General features: G+C 42.7%; 1 protein-coding gene across 1 annotated transcript in view; it reads left to right on the forward strand.

Moving 5' to 3' along the window:
- arhgap29a (Rho GTPase activating protein 29a) overlaps window positions 1-13,253 on the forward strand; it is a 31,262-nt gene continuing 18,009 nt past the window's right edge. The window contains exons 1-2 of the mRNA XM_031759565.2: window positions 1-277; window positions 1,492-1,885. Of these exons, the coding sequence (XP_031615425.1) occupies window positions 1,618-1,885 (268 nt within the window). The 5' untranslated portion in view covers window positions 1-277; window positions 1,492-1,617. The remainder of the gene's footprint in view (window positions 278-1,491; window positions 1,886-13,253) is intronic.

The raw sequence follows: 13,253 nt of genomic DNA on the forward strand, positions 1-13,253 counted from the left end.
GTTGTTAAGGGAGAGACCACAAAAATCCCAGTGAGGTCAGTCACACACACACACACACACACACACACCCCAACCGAGCTCCAGTTTACATCACATGGGGAGAAGAGCTGACGGAACACGGAGGAGCTGAGGCGGACACTGGAGTGTTTGGGACACAGCTGTGAAGATAAGGACAGAGCGGTGTCCGTGGATTAATTTTGTGTTTTTAATGCTGCCCACCGGACACTTTTTCGCTTCAGGATTTTTTCGGCTGCGATGTTTCACGACCTAACGGCAGGTATGTGATTTTATTTGATGAATTAGAACTTTTTTTTGAGTTTCTACTGTAGAACACGTGTGCTGGTAAATGCTTCAAGTTAACAAAATAGGATAGAGAAGTGTTTAAAAAGTGCGGGTTAAGTCGCACTTCTTTTATTTAGATCCACGCAAACTCCTTATCTTTTTTTGTTTTTTGTTTTACTTTATTGTTGGATAACTAACTTTACGACACAAACACAAAGTGGTGTCTTTACCACTTCGGCGCTTGTTAAACACGCGAAAGATGAATTGAGTTTATGCTGAACTTCACTTTTGTCTTCCAGTCATTCTGCTCACTCAAATGGTGGCCGCGGGCTGGCTAGGAGAAGGCAGCAAAAGACGAGATTTTATGACGAGAGTGTTGCTAGTTCAGATTTATGGACGCCGAATTACCCACTCTGTCATAATGATTCGCTGACTTTAACGAGGATTAAATCTGGCCTTTATTTGAGTCAGCAATAAGTCAAAAATCGCCACGCTGTTTGAAATTAACTTGAAACGTCGTGCTGTTCTTGATCTGCGTGTAGACGTGGAGATGGGGCCACTCTGACATGAATAGCGGCTTAAATTTCAAATGTATAAAAGTACACACGATGATTCATCCCCCCCTGTAGCTATAATGTAATATACACAGGGCTGTATATAACATTATAGCTACAGATTTGAACGTTAACATTTCGTGACTGCTGTGTTGAATGTGGTTATTGCGCCAAACGTGCAGGAACGCTACATTAGTCAGTACATTGTAGTAGTAGCAGTAGTAATCTGTAGTTTGGTTGTCTCTGTCACATTATATTCTGTGCTGTAAATGCTGTCAATTAAATGATTACTGCGTGAAAATGCAGATTATTTAGATTAATTCACATCACAGCCGTTTTCCACATTGTTCAAAGCACCACACTGCTTGTGAACTGTACACAGTGACCATTTCATGCTCACTGCAGACTGTCACGATTGCCAGTGTCATAGAAAACGTGGAAAATCCACCTGTTGAGTATCAACAAATGCCTGACATGTTTTCTGAGTATGCTGATTGTTAGTAAAAGATTTATAGCAGTGGCAAAGCTGGATGAAAAATAGTCTTGTTGTACATGTTGCTGTCAAAAGTTTATGTCCTCCCTGATTTCACATGTGGTTGTATCGAAGCTGTGGAAAAGCTTTGTAATGTCATCTTATTGTAATGTCATGTTTCAGGATTAGACACCTTCTCTCTCTGTGGAGTGTTCTTCATCCCTGCTGGGGTCCTGTCTTTGGTTTGAGAACGGAGCTGATCTGAAGGACACTAGGCACCAGGCCCGAGGGCCACTGGATCATAAAGGCATGCTTGCTGCCATGCTGCGCCAAAGTTCTGGCGGAGGATCGGGCGGTGGTGGTGGTGGTGGAACCAAACTCTCTCTGGGTATTTCCCGACTCTCCAGCTCCAGCATGAGTTCAGCAGGACCTGCCAGGGCCTCCAAGAGTGGTTCGGTGAGCTTGGACAACCCAGACGTCCTCGCCTCCGACCCAAACTACATCATGCAGCTGGTCAGTGACGTGCGCAAGTTTGCTGACGTGCTTCTGCAACTCAAAGAGGTGTTCAACTCCAAAGGTATGTTAGAAACAAGAGAATACAATCATCACGGCACATATGCCACCACCTTTAAAAAAAAAAAAGGGAAGGGGAAAATCTACAGCTGATTAAAAGTGACACAAACACTCTCCTGACTAAACAATAGATAATAACGAACAGTTCAGTTATTATTACCACATTAGTTACCATATTAGGTGTACACGCATCAGAAGGCTCACTTAATCTGGACTCTGTCTGCTGTTATGAAAGTGTCTTTGGAGGTAACTGTGAGTGGTTTGTTTCCACAACAGTGTACCTGCTGTGGATGTGGGCTTTTTCAATAAATTACACCAATGAGTATTCCACGTATTAGCAATGACGTAGCGTGTTTGCCTGTTTCTTAACTAAACACTGCACACCTCCTCTGCTTTTTTATTATTCTGTTTCAGTCATAAAAAAAACCAAAACACTTGATTAGTCTTTAAACGCCGGGCTTCTCACGGCACAGAAATGCTGAGTAGTGTTAGAACGGTGAAGGCGTTTTATGGCTGAATGTAGCTGCCCGTCTGCTCTTGTGCACATACTTTTGCTGTCACCACAGAGGACACAGTCCCGACCCTATTTACCTGTTTTTGTCATGTCCCGGCCTTGACTGCGCAGTCAGTGAACCTACCTTATCTCACTTTCACTATGGCTCTTATCTTTCCTGTAAAGTAGAAAATAATGTGTCTTAATTGGTCTCAGACAAAATACACAGTGAGAATTGAATAAAAAGTTGGCGCCGCTCTGATCTGTCTTAAACGTGATACAGCTATGTAAAAAAACAACAGCAGCAGCATTCCAGCTGGGCTATTTTGACAGTAAGGAATTTAGATGGAATACTAAACCAATTATTAATGCGTTTCGTTTAGACAGTTGCCAAATTACAGGGAAGTAAGGTCCGGACTCAGGTTTACGCCATTCCTGCTTTGGTATGTTGTGCATTAGCTTTTGGATGAGACCCAGATTTGTTAATCCCCAGGTCTTAATAAGATGAGGTCAAGGTACATATGGTGGTGGGGCTGTCCCCTTTTCCCTCCATTAGCACTGCCATGACACTCAAGCTTTAGGAAAAAGGAATCCCAGTGGTTTTTTTGTTTTTTTTCAGCAAAGGTCAGCAAAGGTGCTTGACCCGGCTGGGCAGCTTGAGAGACTTTTCAGCGACCTGTCAGCATGCTGCAGATCAAAGCAGTAAATCATCATGTGTGAGCGACTGACGTCTACTGCTTTATGGGGCAGGAGGAGACTTTATTTAGGAAATATACCTTGAAGCCTTTACCGCGTCACATTTTCTATGATTGACGACTTGGAAGAGTCTAATCAACAGACAGTTGTGATTTCATTTAGTTTAATAGCAGATTTAATATATCAAAGTCAATATATAGAGTGCTAGCGCAGGCTCTCGCTGTGGATCACGGTTGCATAGCTGTCATTGTAGATATTTTTGCCTTTGGTTACTGGGGTTAAGAAACCGGTTTGTAATCTCTGTTTGTCTCCTAATTCTAATTACAGTCGTTGCCTATGTAACTGCACATCATTTACAGGTCTAGTAAGCACAGGCTCCGTCATGCCAGTGTAGTCGTTGAGATCCCAACACGTGATTGCAAAGCATGTGAGTATCCCCATTAGAAGGCTTATTTTGGCTAAGTACAGGAAAGGGCAGATTTGGGGGAAACGGGGCAGATTAATGCGCAGAAAATGGATCTGCCTGCTACTGGGGGAAGTGGCAAAAAAGTCGATCGTGGCTTAAGCAAAAGGTAGAGTTAGAAGTAATGTTTAAAGGCTGATTGTTACATCGTGAACCCATGCAAGCACAGGGCAGGGTCTTAAAGAGAGGCTACCAAACTTGGCAATATGTACCGGATTCAGGAAATAAGTCTTTATCTTGATTGTATCAGGGTGGTTTTTGCTTGTCGTGTCATTGTTAAGGTTCAGGGCTTCAGGGCATTAAGGGAGTGTGCTAACAGATTGTTGGAAGTCGCTGACTTGTGCTCGGATTGGGTTTGATTTAACACCCCCAGGCTCCCTCCCACCCCACCCCCAAAATTTATGGCCATATTGTTTCTGTGGTGCTGCACAATAGAGGCAACCTCTCATTACCCCCAGCACTTGTTGAAACTGGAGGGAAGCCTCCTTTTTTTTTTTTTTACAGACACAAAGTGATGAGCGACAGTCAGCTCAGAGCCCCTGTAGCCTGTAACACTGCCTGTATTCACAGTCACTGATGTGAGTCTGACACTTATTGTCCCAGGAGGCATCTCCAGACTATCATGCTCCTGCTAACTGGCAACTTTTTGCAGAAACGATTCTTTCCCAAGTCCAGAATAGCTGCTGACCGCAGGACTGATCCCACAGGGGCTTTTCTCAGCCTGTGTTTTATTTTTCTGGCAGTGCACATCAACCTTAAATGGTAATTAGTACTTGGTGCCTCTTGAGTTGTGGGTCAGTGACGCATGTCTGAATTGTCTTTTGCTAATTCCTGGGATAAATCTGTTTATCCTCATGGATTGCTGTTGGGTCAATGTTGACAACATGTCATATTCACAGTGTGACTGATATTTTTGGGGCGTGACCTTGTCCAGTGGCTGCTTGTGAAAGACATGTTAGTAATTGGATGGAGGGGATTGTTATTTTGACATATTGTTTTGCAGATGAGCTGTGGAGGTTGCCCTCATGGCGTTTGTGTACAGCTGTAAGTAGGGTCTTTCCATCATATGATTTGTCAAGCAACTATTTAGCCCCTAATGTGTCTTCTTACAACAAATGACAAACTCCAAGCAACAGACTGTTGTTTGTTTTTCTGAAGAACATTGTTGTGCTTCTCATCGTCTATCTTAGAGGTGAGGGAGTGCCTGTCCTGATACGATAGGTGTGCCATCGCTGTTGTTGTGTTCTGAGTACCGAGGAGGATCATGGCCAATTTCATGTGTCAGCTGCGCAATAAGGAAAACTGCAACAGTAAGCAATCCACTCAGTGTAGGTCAGTCGGACTTTTACTGGCCAGTTTTGTGTTTTCACTCCACCATAATAAAGCCTGTTAGTTTAATCTTTAAGACTATAATATGGTTTATTAATAGACTTATATTTTATGTTGTAATCTCAGAAGCTAAATAGCAACAAAAGCTTTAACATGTTCTCTTTAGCCTCATTCCTGCACATTGCAGGTATTGCCGACAGGATGAGAGATGTGGACAGCTGCTGTCGGCTTAACAACTTTACAAATCCGCTGAATTTAAAGATGGTGGCAGACTAAACAAGCAGTCCGTCTGCATACACACAGCTTTGATTTTAGCTTCTTTTTTAATGTAGTTGTGCTGTTGCTGTGTAAAACCAGCAGGTTTTTGCATGGAGGAGATGAATAACAAAAACCAGGGAAAAGACCCGAGCACAAAAAGTAAATCGTGTCATTCTGATACTTTTCTAGTTGTCTGGTCAGTCTTTGAACAGAACAGTTTTAACCAGATTAGCATGCTGTAACAAGGCATTAAGAGCAGCTAATGTGATGTTTCATATATTTCCTGCATTGGTGTCAAGGCGTTTCCCTGTCGGTCAAATATCTGTTCCTTGTTTCTGCCTTAATTTGACACCCTGTATTTTTCTCTATGGACTGCTTTTGTGCCGATATATTGTAACTACTATAAACACGCACCTTCACATAGAAAATCTTAAACTAAAATCTGCATCCACAGCACTGCTTAGTTCATTGTGCTTGTCCTACACTCATGTTTCATGTACCCTACATTGCTGTAGAACAAACCCCACACACTTGTTTAGCGAATCTCTTGAATTACATGCTGATAAAGTGGGCCATAATGGGTTTTAAAGCCAAGTCTTTAATCATGCATTATAAATGAAGTGAGATTTCAGTGCAGCACGTGAATGCTGATGTGTCCGAAGCTCGTGCCCTCAGCAGCTCTCTGATTGTCAAATATTGCACAGTCGCCATCATTCTTTCTAGGAATGCCTGCGGTGCAGTGCACGTACATAAAAACTGGGTTTTATTACAGCTTCGTCATCATTTGTCACGGTTATGATCTGTCAGGGTGAATGGATGACTCGTATGGCTGCCCTCATTAATTCAGCCTTTGAATCGTAGGTGTCCGCTGTTAATCAGTGTGGGTTTTCGGAGGTTTAGATTGTGTTGTTCTGGATTTTAATGATTAACAGGTGGCTTCTAAAAATGACCTGCAGGTGTTGAGTAATGTGTAACGGCATCCTGTAATACACCTTAAAAAAAATTGGTTCAGCTGGTTCATTGATGGTTAATGTAAGTTTATCAAGTTGCATATTGGCGTTTTGGACTTTTTTTTTTTTTTTTTTTTGAAGTGAAAATATTTTCCCACATGTCATAATGTAAGTGCCCATATTTTTGTGTCATTTTTTGAAAGCCAGCTGAATATCCTGCCGTGCTGAAAAGGCTTTGTGGGAAAGTGATTCTGATCTGGGTCCTCAGAGAAAGCCCTAATGCTATTTTCGTAATTTGTATTCCAAATCACCCCTTGTGAAATACCAGCCTAAAATTAGCCCTTCTTGTGCTTTTCACTAACCGTTCCAGACTTTCTTAATGGCCACAGCTATGCTGTGTTTAGACAGTCTCTCCCTCTGGGTCTGGGATCCAATGTAATGCATGCAAGCTTCTTCTTGCTTCCAAAAAGTTCCTTTTATGGTTCTTTTACTGTGCCTGTATTTAAAGCTGCTGTAAATTATCCTGAGTGCAAGACAACAAGTCTCCCCAATATGTACTTACATTCAAGGTTTGGGATTCCTGGGATCTCGATTTAATCATACTGGACACTTATCTTGTAAATTAAGTCTCCTAACTGGATTTATTACATTAGCTTAATTGTTCTGGGGGATCCCTGTTTAAAAGCACAGCTATTGTCTTGGTATTAGTTGATGGGCTAGAGTTGGATAGATTTTCGGATTGTTCTCCCTCCCTCCCTAGGATTAAAGTACAGAGTCTTGTGACATATGGCAGGTCGATTTATCCCCTCTGACTGGGGGAACAAAACATGTAATGATGCACCCTGTACAGAGCGCACTGAGCTGACTATCTATCTTTTGGCAGCAACAATGTGTACACTGAAGGCAGGCTGTATACAGGTGGCAAAGCCATGCAGACTTGTCGAGTTTGATAGTCCAACTTGACTTGAAGATTTGTAAGTTGTTTTCAAGCTGGAACCCTAGGAAGCTCCCTCTCTGTGCGTATCCCTCTCTTTCGTACACTCCAGAAAGATTTACAGTTATGGGCACTGTTTTTGTGGGAGCAGCTTTGTTCCAGGAGGCTGTCGATGTCTGCCACACACCGAGATAAAGCTCCAGGATTCCCACACTGGACTCGAGAGGTTTAGATAGACTGTGGGAGCTGAAGAGGGAATGTACTTGAGAGAATCAGCCCTTGGGTATTCTTTCATATATACAGTAGAAAGTTTTTGCCCATATTAAAAAAAATGGATACTGAAGATGAATTTTATAAATATGTTTTCTATGTGTGTGAAAACAGGCATATAGTAGTGTCATGTTATTCTTATTAATATTACTCAGAATACAGATAATAGATTTATTAAAGGCCTTGTTTGTCTGTGTAAGACTTTCTTTTGCCTCTTTTAATTAAACTTGAAGGCTGAAGATTTACTGAGACTATGCAACCCCATTAATTATCCTCTGCAATAGATTTATAACTTGTAGCATTTATTTGACATCAAGACTCTATGGTGCAAATTATTCATCCATTAAACGTGGATATCCAAAATTAATGCTGAGGGTGCATGATGGTGCTTATCCAGTTCAGGGTTGCAGGGGGCTGGAGCCTATCACAGGTGGGGCACACCCTGGACAGGTTGCCTGTCTGTCGCAAGGCTAACCCTAACCTTGGTGCAACCCATGCTGTGAACAGCTCATGGCTCTGTTGTTACCTGTCAGTAGAGCTGATGGGAGAGCATTCACTGAATTTAAGAGCTCATAAATTAAACCAGTCCCAGTCATTTGATAGAACAGAAATAGGTCATGACTAACATAACAGAAAACTCCTTGGTATTATAACTTTGAAAGCTTTTACAGAAGACTGACAGATTAGCACTGGCTCTAGAGACCAGAATGCCTTCGCTCCTGTGCACGTTCTGAGTCTGCTCACGCTGTTAATTGCAAGAAACAAAACAGTGCATTGTGCTCAGTTAAAATGCTTGGTATAGTTTTCCCAGATTCCTTTTTTATATTCGGTGCAGTTCAAGTTAGAGCTATACAAAGCAATGAGTGTCCCTGAAGTCGACCCTTTGCAGTGTGCTAAGTTCACAAAACTTGGAATTCTTGAATGTTTTTAATTGACTGAAATGTACTGTTTCAGTCAATTAAATGCCTTGACAGTTATGAAAGTAACTGTGTTTTGAGGGTCTTTTTTTTAAAGCTTTTTAGCCCACAAAGCCCATTCTCCCAGGATTAGAATGCTAGTAAAGCTAAACAGTGTGCTCTTGTTCTCAGTGCAGTGTTTGCCCCCAACCTCAGCCTCCTCACCACCCAATTCTGCCCCTTGACAGGTGTACTAAAGGGGCCCATCTGTGCACTTGTTGGACAGCTCTCCCAAATCTGTCCTGCAGATTTTCCTTTGCCCGTACTCTCTTCAGTCTAATGCCTGGCCTGCTTGGCTGCAAACTAGAGGTTGCACTGTGGGGGGATTTGAAGTTTCTCTTTAAAAAAAAAAAAAGCATAGTTGGAATGCCAGGCTTCAGGGCTTTGCGCCTACAGTGGGCGACAGCGGCATGGTCATGATCTGGGGGGATATCTAGAGAGAAAGGTTGCCTGTCTTTCGTCTGTGACAGACGGCTCCAAATAGAAATGAAAGAGGATGAAAACGAATTCTTCACTCCACACTGGGCATCTCATTTATATTCAAAGGATTAAAGAGGGAAATATCTGACGGGTAAATGTGTAGTAAGAGAAACACATCTTGGGATTTTTCACCTGTCCTAACATGTTATTGGATTTTTGTAATTGTTATCAATATACGGTTATAGCTTGCTCTCCTCTCTGTTACCATGATGGCATGTTTTCTTAGTTATTTTTTTAACTGCTAACAAGCTTGAAAAGGGCAATTGCCAGCAGAGTGGGAACAAAAAAAAAAGCCCCCTACCTGGGTAGAAGGTGCTGTGTGTCTAGCCTAAGGGTATTTTTCTTCTTCTCTTGAATGACAGCTCTTTGTGCATGCAGCCATGGGAAAAATGGCTTCAAAGGTAAAGCAACAGGGAATGGTTTGGCATTGCATAGAAACGTAGGCAGGATCCCCCTGCCTTTTTTAACCAGCTGTGTGTAATCTGCTAATCCACAGAGTAGGCTGCCGGTGGTCTGTCGACAGAGGTGGAACACGGCCGCTGACCACAGGAAGTTTGAGAGGGGGGATATCAAGGGGATCTATAGGCCACCCATTGCAGTGATCTGGCAGAGTGTAAAAGGTTAAGTGGACCTATTTCACAGGATTGCCTTATAGTCGCGCAAATAGTTTGAAACGTTGGCGGTGTCATTTTTGCCTGTGAGCGAGCGAGGTGGTAGAAAGTGGCATTTCACTCTTGCCAATTAAATATGACTCCTTTACAATAAAAAGGTTATTGAGTCAGACAGTGATTGATTATTAGACCTAAGGGTCAAACTATGGTAAGCAAATCTTACCGTAGCTTTTGATGAATGCTCAAGTTACTGCCACTCCAAAGTGCCAGCTGGTTATTTAGGGGTTGAGTCTAAGGAATGTCCTGCTGCGGTCTTATTCAATTGGACACATGGAGAGGTTTTGATTGACATTAGTCATGGGTTGCCTGTCCAACATATTATTTAGCCCCCTCTGCCTTGAGCTGCTTCCATCTGATCGGAGCGGCGCAGACCCGGTCGTGACACGTTTAGCGATTTCACACTCGTTTTGTGGCAATGCGCACCCTCTGTCCTCTCAAATGTTTTGAAGCATAAATAATACATTGCTCCCATGATTTGCAATGCATGAATGAGCATAGCTAGGGTCGCAGCAAAAGGAATGTTGCCAAGTCATATTGTGTCAGACCCAAGTGGAAGTTTTGTGCCTCAAAGAGTCGAATCATTGAAGGCCCAAAAAGTGAAAGCTGGCATGTGGTGCACATCAAGCAAAGACACTGGGGCTGCACAACAGAAGCGGCTAGTTTTATTATATGGTTGTTCTTTTATTGTGGGTAACGTGAAGTAGAAGGTTTTTGTTTGTTTGTTTGTTTTAATTTAGTCTAAATTGAATGGTTTTTTTTTTGGTTTTGTTTTATTTTTAAATCCTTTTTTCGTTTGAGAACCAAACAGACTCAACTAGGGCAAGAAATTCCTGTCCACATCACTGCTTCACTGATGTGCCACATATCTTTCCGGCATACTGCATAGCCTAAACCAACCATAAATCATATCAAATGGAAGTATGCATCCTAAACTTAATGTTAAATCTTGAAGTCCATCACGTGAAGGTGTCAAGAGAGCATCTGCTCCAGTGTTTTGGTGTTGACGTGTCATCTCAGTGGCGAGCGATCCGACAATGTTTTCATTATGGATCCCCCTCCACTCCTCACTCCCGCAACTCCCGTCCCCGCTCCCAAACAAGAGGCTGGAATGTTGGGTTTCCATGACGCTAATGAAGTAAAAACCTGGCAATGCGTTGCTGGCAGCCTCTGAGCAGCTCCTGATCTGCGGCCTCCTTCTCATCAGGATCAGAGTCTGATCCCCCTGCAGGCTTCATTCACCAGGGCTTATTATGCCCAGGAATGTCTCTCACTCACTCACTCACTCACTCACTCCCTCCCTCCCTCCCTCCCTCCCTCCCTCATAACCCCCTCTGAAGCAGGGATGTGGGGTGCTGGGGTAAATTTGGGACAAATCCCCAGTGAGAGTACTACCCCAAATAACACACAACTCCCCCACCCCACCCCTTTTTTTCTGGCTCCCATCAAACTAAAACTCCTCCCCTACTACTCCTTACAATCTTTCCTCTGCTAACTGTCACACTTGGACAAAGATAAGCATAAACTCCACTCCTTCTTTCCTGTGGAAAGCCTTTGTTGTGATTTATGTTCCATAAATGCTTCATGTAGCAGGCTTATGAGGTGACCAGTCCCACTTGTTTGCCATTTGCCCCAGGGACAATGGGGAGTTTTTGGTACTCAAACAAGTCCTCACTCCAGAGTCCTTAGATTTCCCGGGGGGAAACAGAATCAACTTCCCAGAGGCTTGTTTATTTTTTGCCAGTCTTCAGAAATCCTTCAACTATTTGCAACATCGCTGCACTGTCAATACCTCTGCCGATTTGTTGTTTTTAAAAGGCACTCTGCAGTGGGAACCAGCCTTTTCTTTGTGTTCCAACCAGAATGGCAGTTTAGGGGTTAAATAATCAGTCTCTGTACATTATCCTGTGTCATGCTGGGCTGGTGGATGCAGCCATAATGTCTTGCTAATTAGCCTCTATTTAGGTTTTTTCCAATAGGCCACACAGCCGCCATTGACGATTGAAGCCCATGGAGCTTTGCAAAGGAAGACCCTCTGTCTTGTGGGCATTCATGATTTTAGGCTTGTCCTTAATAAACCTTTAGGCTCCCCAAGCTTGATGCTTTTAGGATTCGGGATCCAGTTACTTGGTAGATGAATAGGGTATCTTGCCTCTGTGGGGATGATTTAGTCCATTGTGTGTATGTTGTCTTTCAAAGGATAATGTCCATAAATGGGATCTAAACTGACCAGGACCCATTAAGGGCTTAAGGGTTGAAGCTTATTGTAAACGTTAACCCTTATCATACAAGATAGTGACAGAAAGAGGTTGTGGGAAAACCCCTACCATCAGGGATAAAAATAGCAAAAATCTACATTAAAAAATACTTTTACTGTTACTTTTAGCAACAGAGTAGTTGCTGGACCATTACAAAACAACATTTCTCAAGTTTGTCAAGTTTTGTATAGCAGAACTGACTTATTACAATGTGTGGTTGTGCCAGAAGTTCACCACTAGCTCCTTTTCCTGCCTCGTGTGGAGTTGGGCAGGTGAAACAAAAAGACAAGAGGCTTATGCCCTCAAAACCCACCAGGTCTTCTGCACTGGAAGGAGCTGCGCATGGCATCTGATGAAGACTGATGAAGATGGTTGCTATGGATAAAGATGGGATTCCAGGTCCTGTGGAGAAGCTTTTGGCAAAATAGAAGGAGCAAGCATGTTGGCACGGACTACCATTTCACTGTGGTAGTGAAACCGTGTTGTGATTGAGCTTACCTCATGAAATCGTTTTTGGTAATGAGTTGCTTATTTTGTTATTTACAAGCAATCTTTTGCTGGTTAATTGGTTCGTGTGTGCTTGTCGTTTACTTGAGTTGCCGCTTGTTGTCTTTATGATGATATTTCCCAACAGTCTAGTCGGCTGGACATAAAGTTCCCAGTAAAGCAGCAGAATATATAGACATTTTTGCATGTCAGAGCTGTTCTGTTCAAACATGTTTTACCTGAACTGTTGATCACTGTGAAGTTGTCACAGACTGGTCAGTCGGCTGGATTTACATTTCAGGCCTCAGCTAGTATTGTCACGGTGGCCACAAAGACCTAGCATTATTAGCCCCACTGGCGGCACTATTTGTCCCACTCCAAAAGAGAGAGCTAACGAATAAAAGAAAAAACGGGAGACAGCTAAAGTCTTTCTGATCCCCATTTCCATGAAGGGTAATCCAGGGGTGATCGTCAGCACAAAATGTGGCTTTGACCGACTGTGTCTTTTGTGTGTGTGTGTTTGTGTGTGTGTGTATGTTTGTGTGTGTGTTTTCGTTTAACCTGTATTTGGCTGCAAAGATATGTGACCTGGAAACGACTATTAAAGTGAAGTCATATGACATTTAAAACATGAAATCAAAACAACCTCCCAAACAGCCTCCTGTGTATTTAGTGTGATTATAGTTTAGGACTCAGCATATCTAGATCACAAGTGTAATTATGTGAGTATGCGTGTATATTGTGTTTGCATGAGTGAGGGAACAGAGGGAGATGTGTCTACCCTCTTGTACTGGTTATTTCTAAGAAAGCCACCCATGCATGTTGTGTCAGCAGTCTGGTCACACTCCACTGTATGTTACCAATAAGTAGCAAAAATACCTCAGCCTTACCTACCTTAGTTAATGCATTGCGCTATTCATGATCTCACTCTGACTAAGCCGAGAGCACGTTTTCAAGGTTAGATGATAACAGAGTTCATTTTGTCCCCTTGTTAATGGTTGTGACTCACTGTTAGTAAAGTCACGTGCAGTACAGAGAACCACATACCTGAGATGCCGTGTTTTCTTTGGTTCGCTTGCTGGATGGCTGATGATTGCTAAAAGACCATAGTAGGTCTTGTTTATTTATGCA

Source organism: Oreochromis aureus, linkage group 9, assembly GCF_013358895.1.
Source record: "Oreochromis aureus strain Israel breed Guangdong linkage group 9, ZZ_aureus, whole genome shotgun sequence".
Lineage (NCBI taxonomy): Eukaryota > Metazoa > Chordata > Actinopteri > Cichliformes > Cichlidae > Oreochromis > Oreochromis aureus.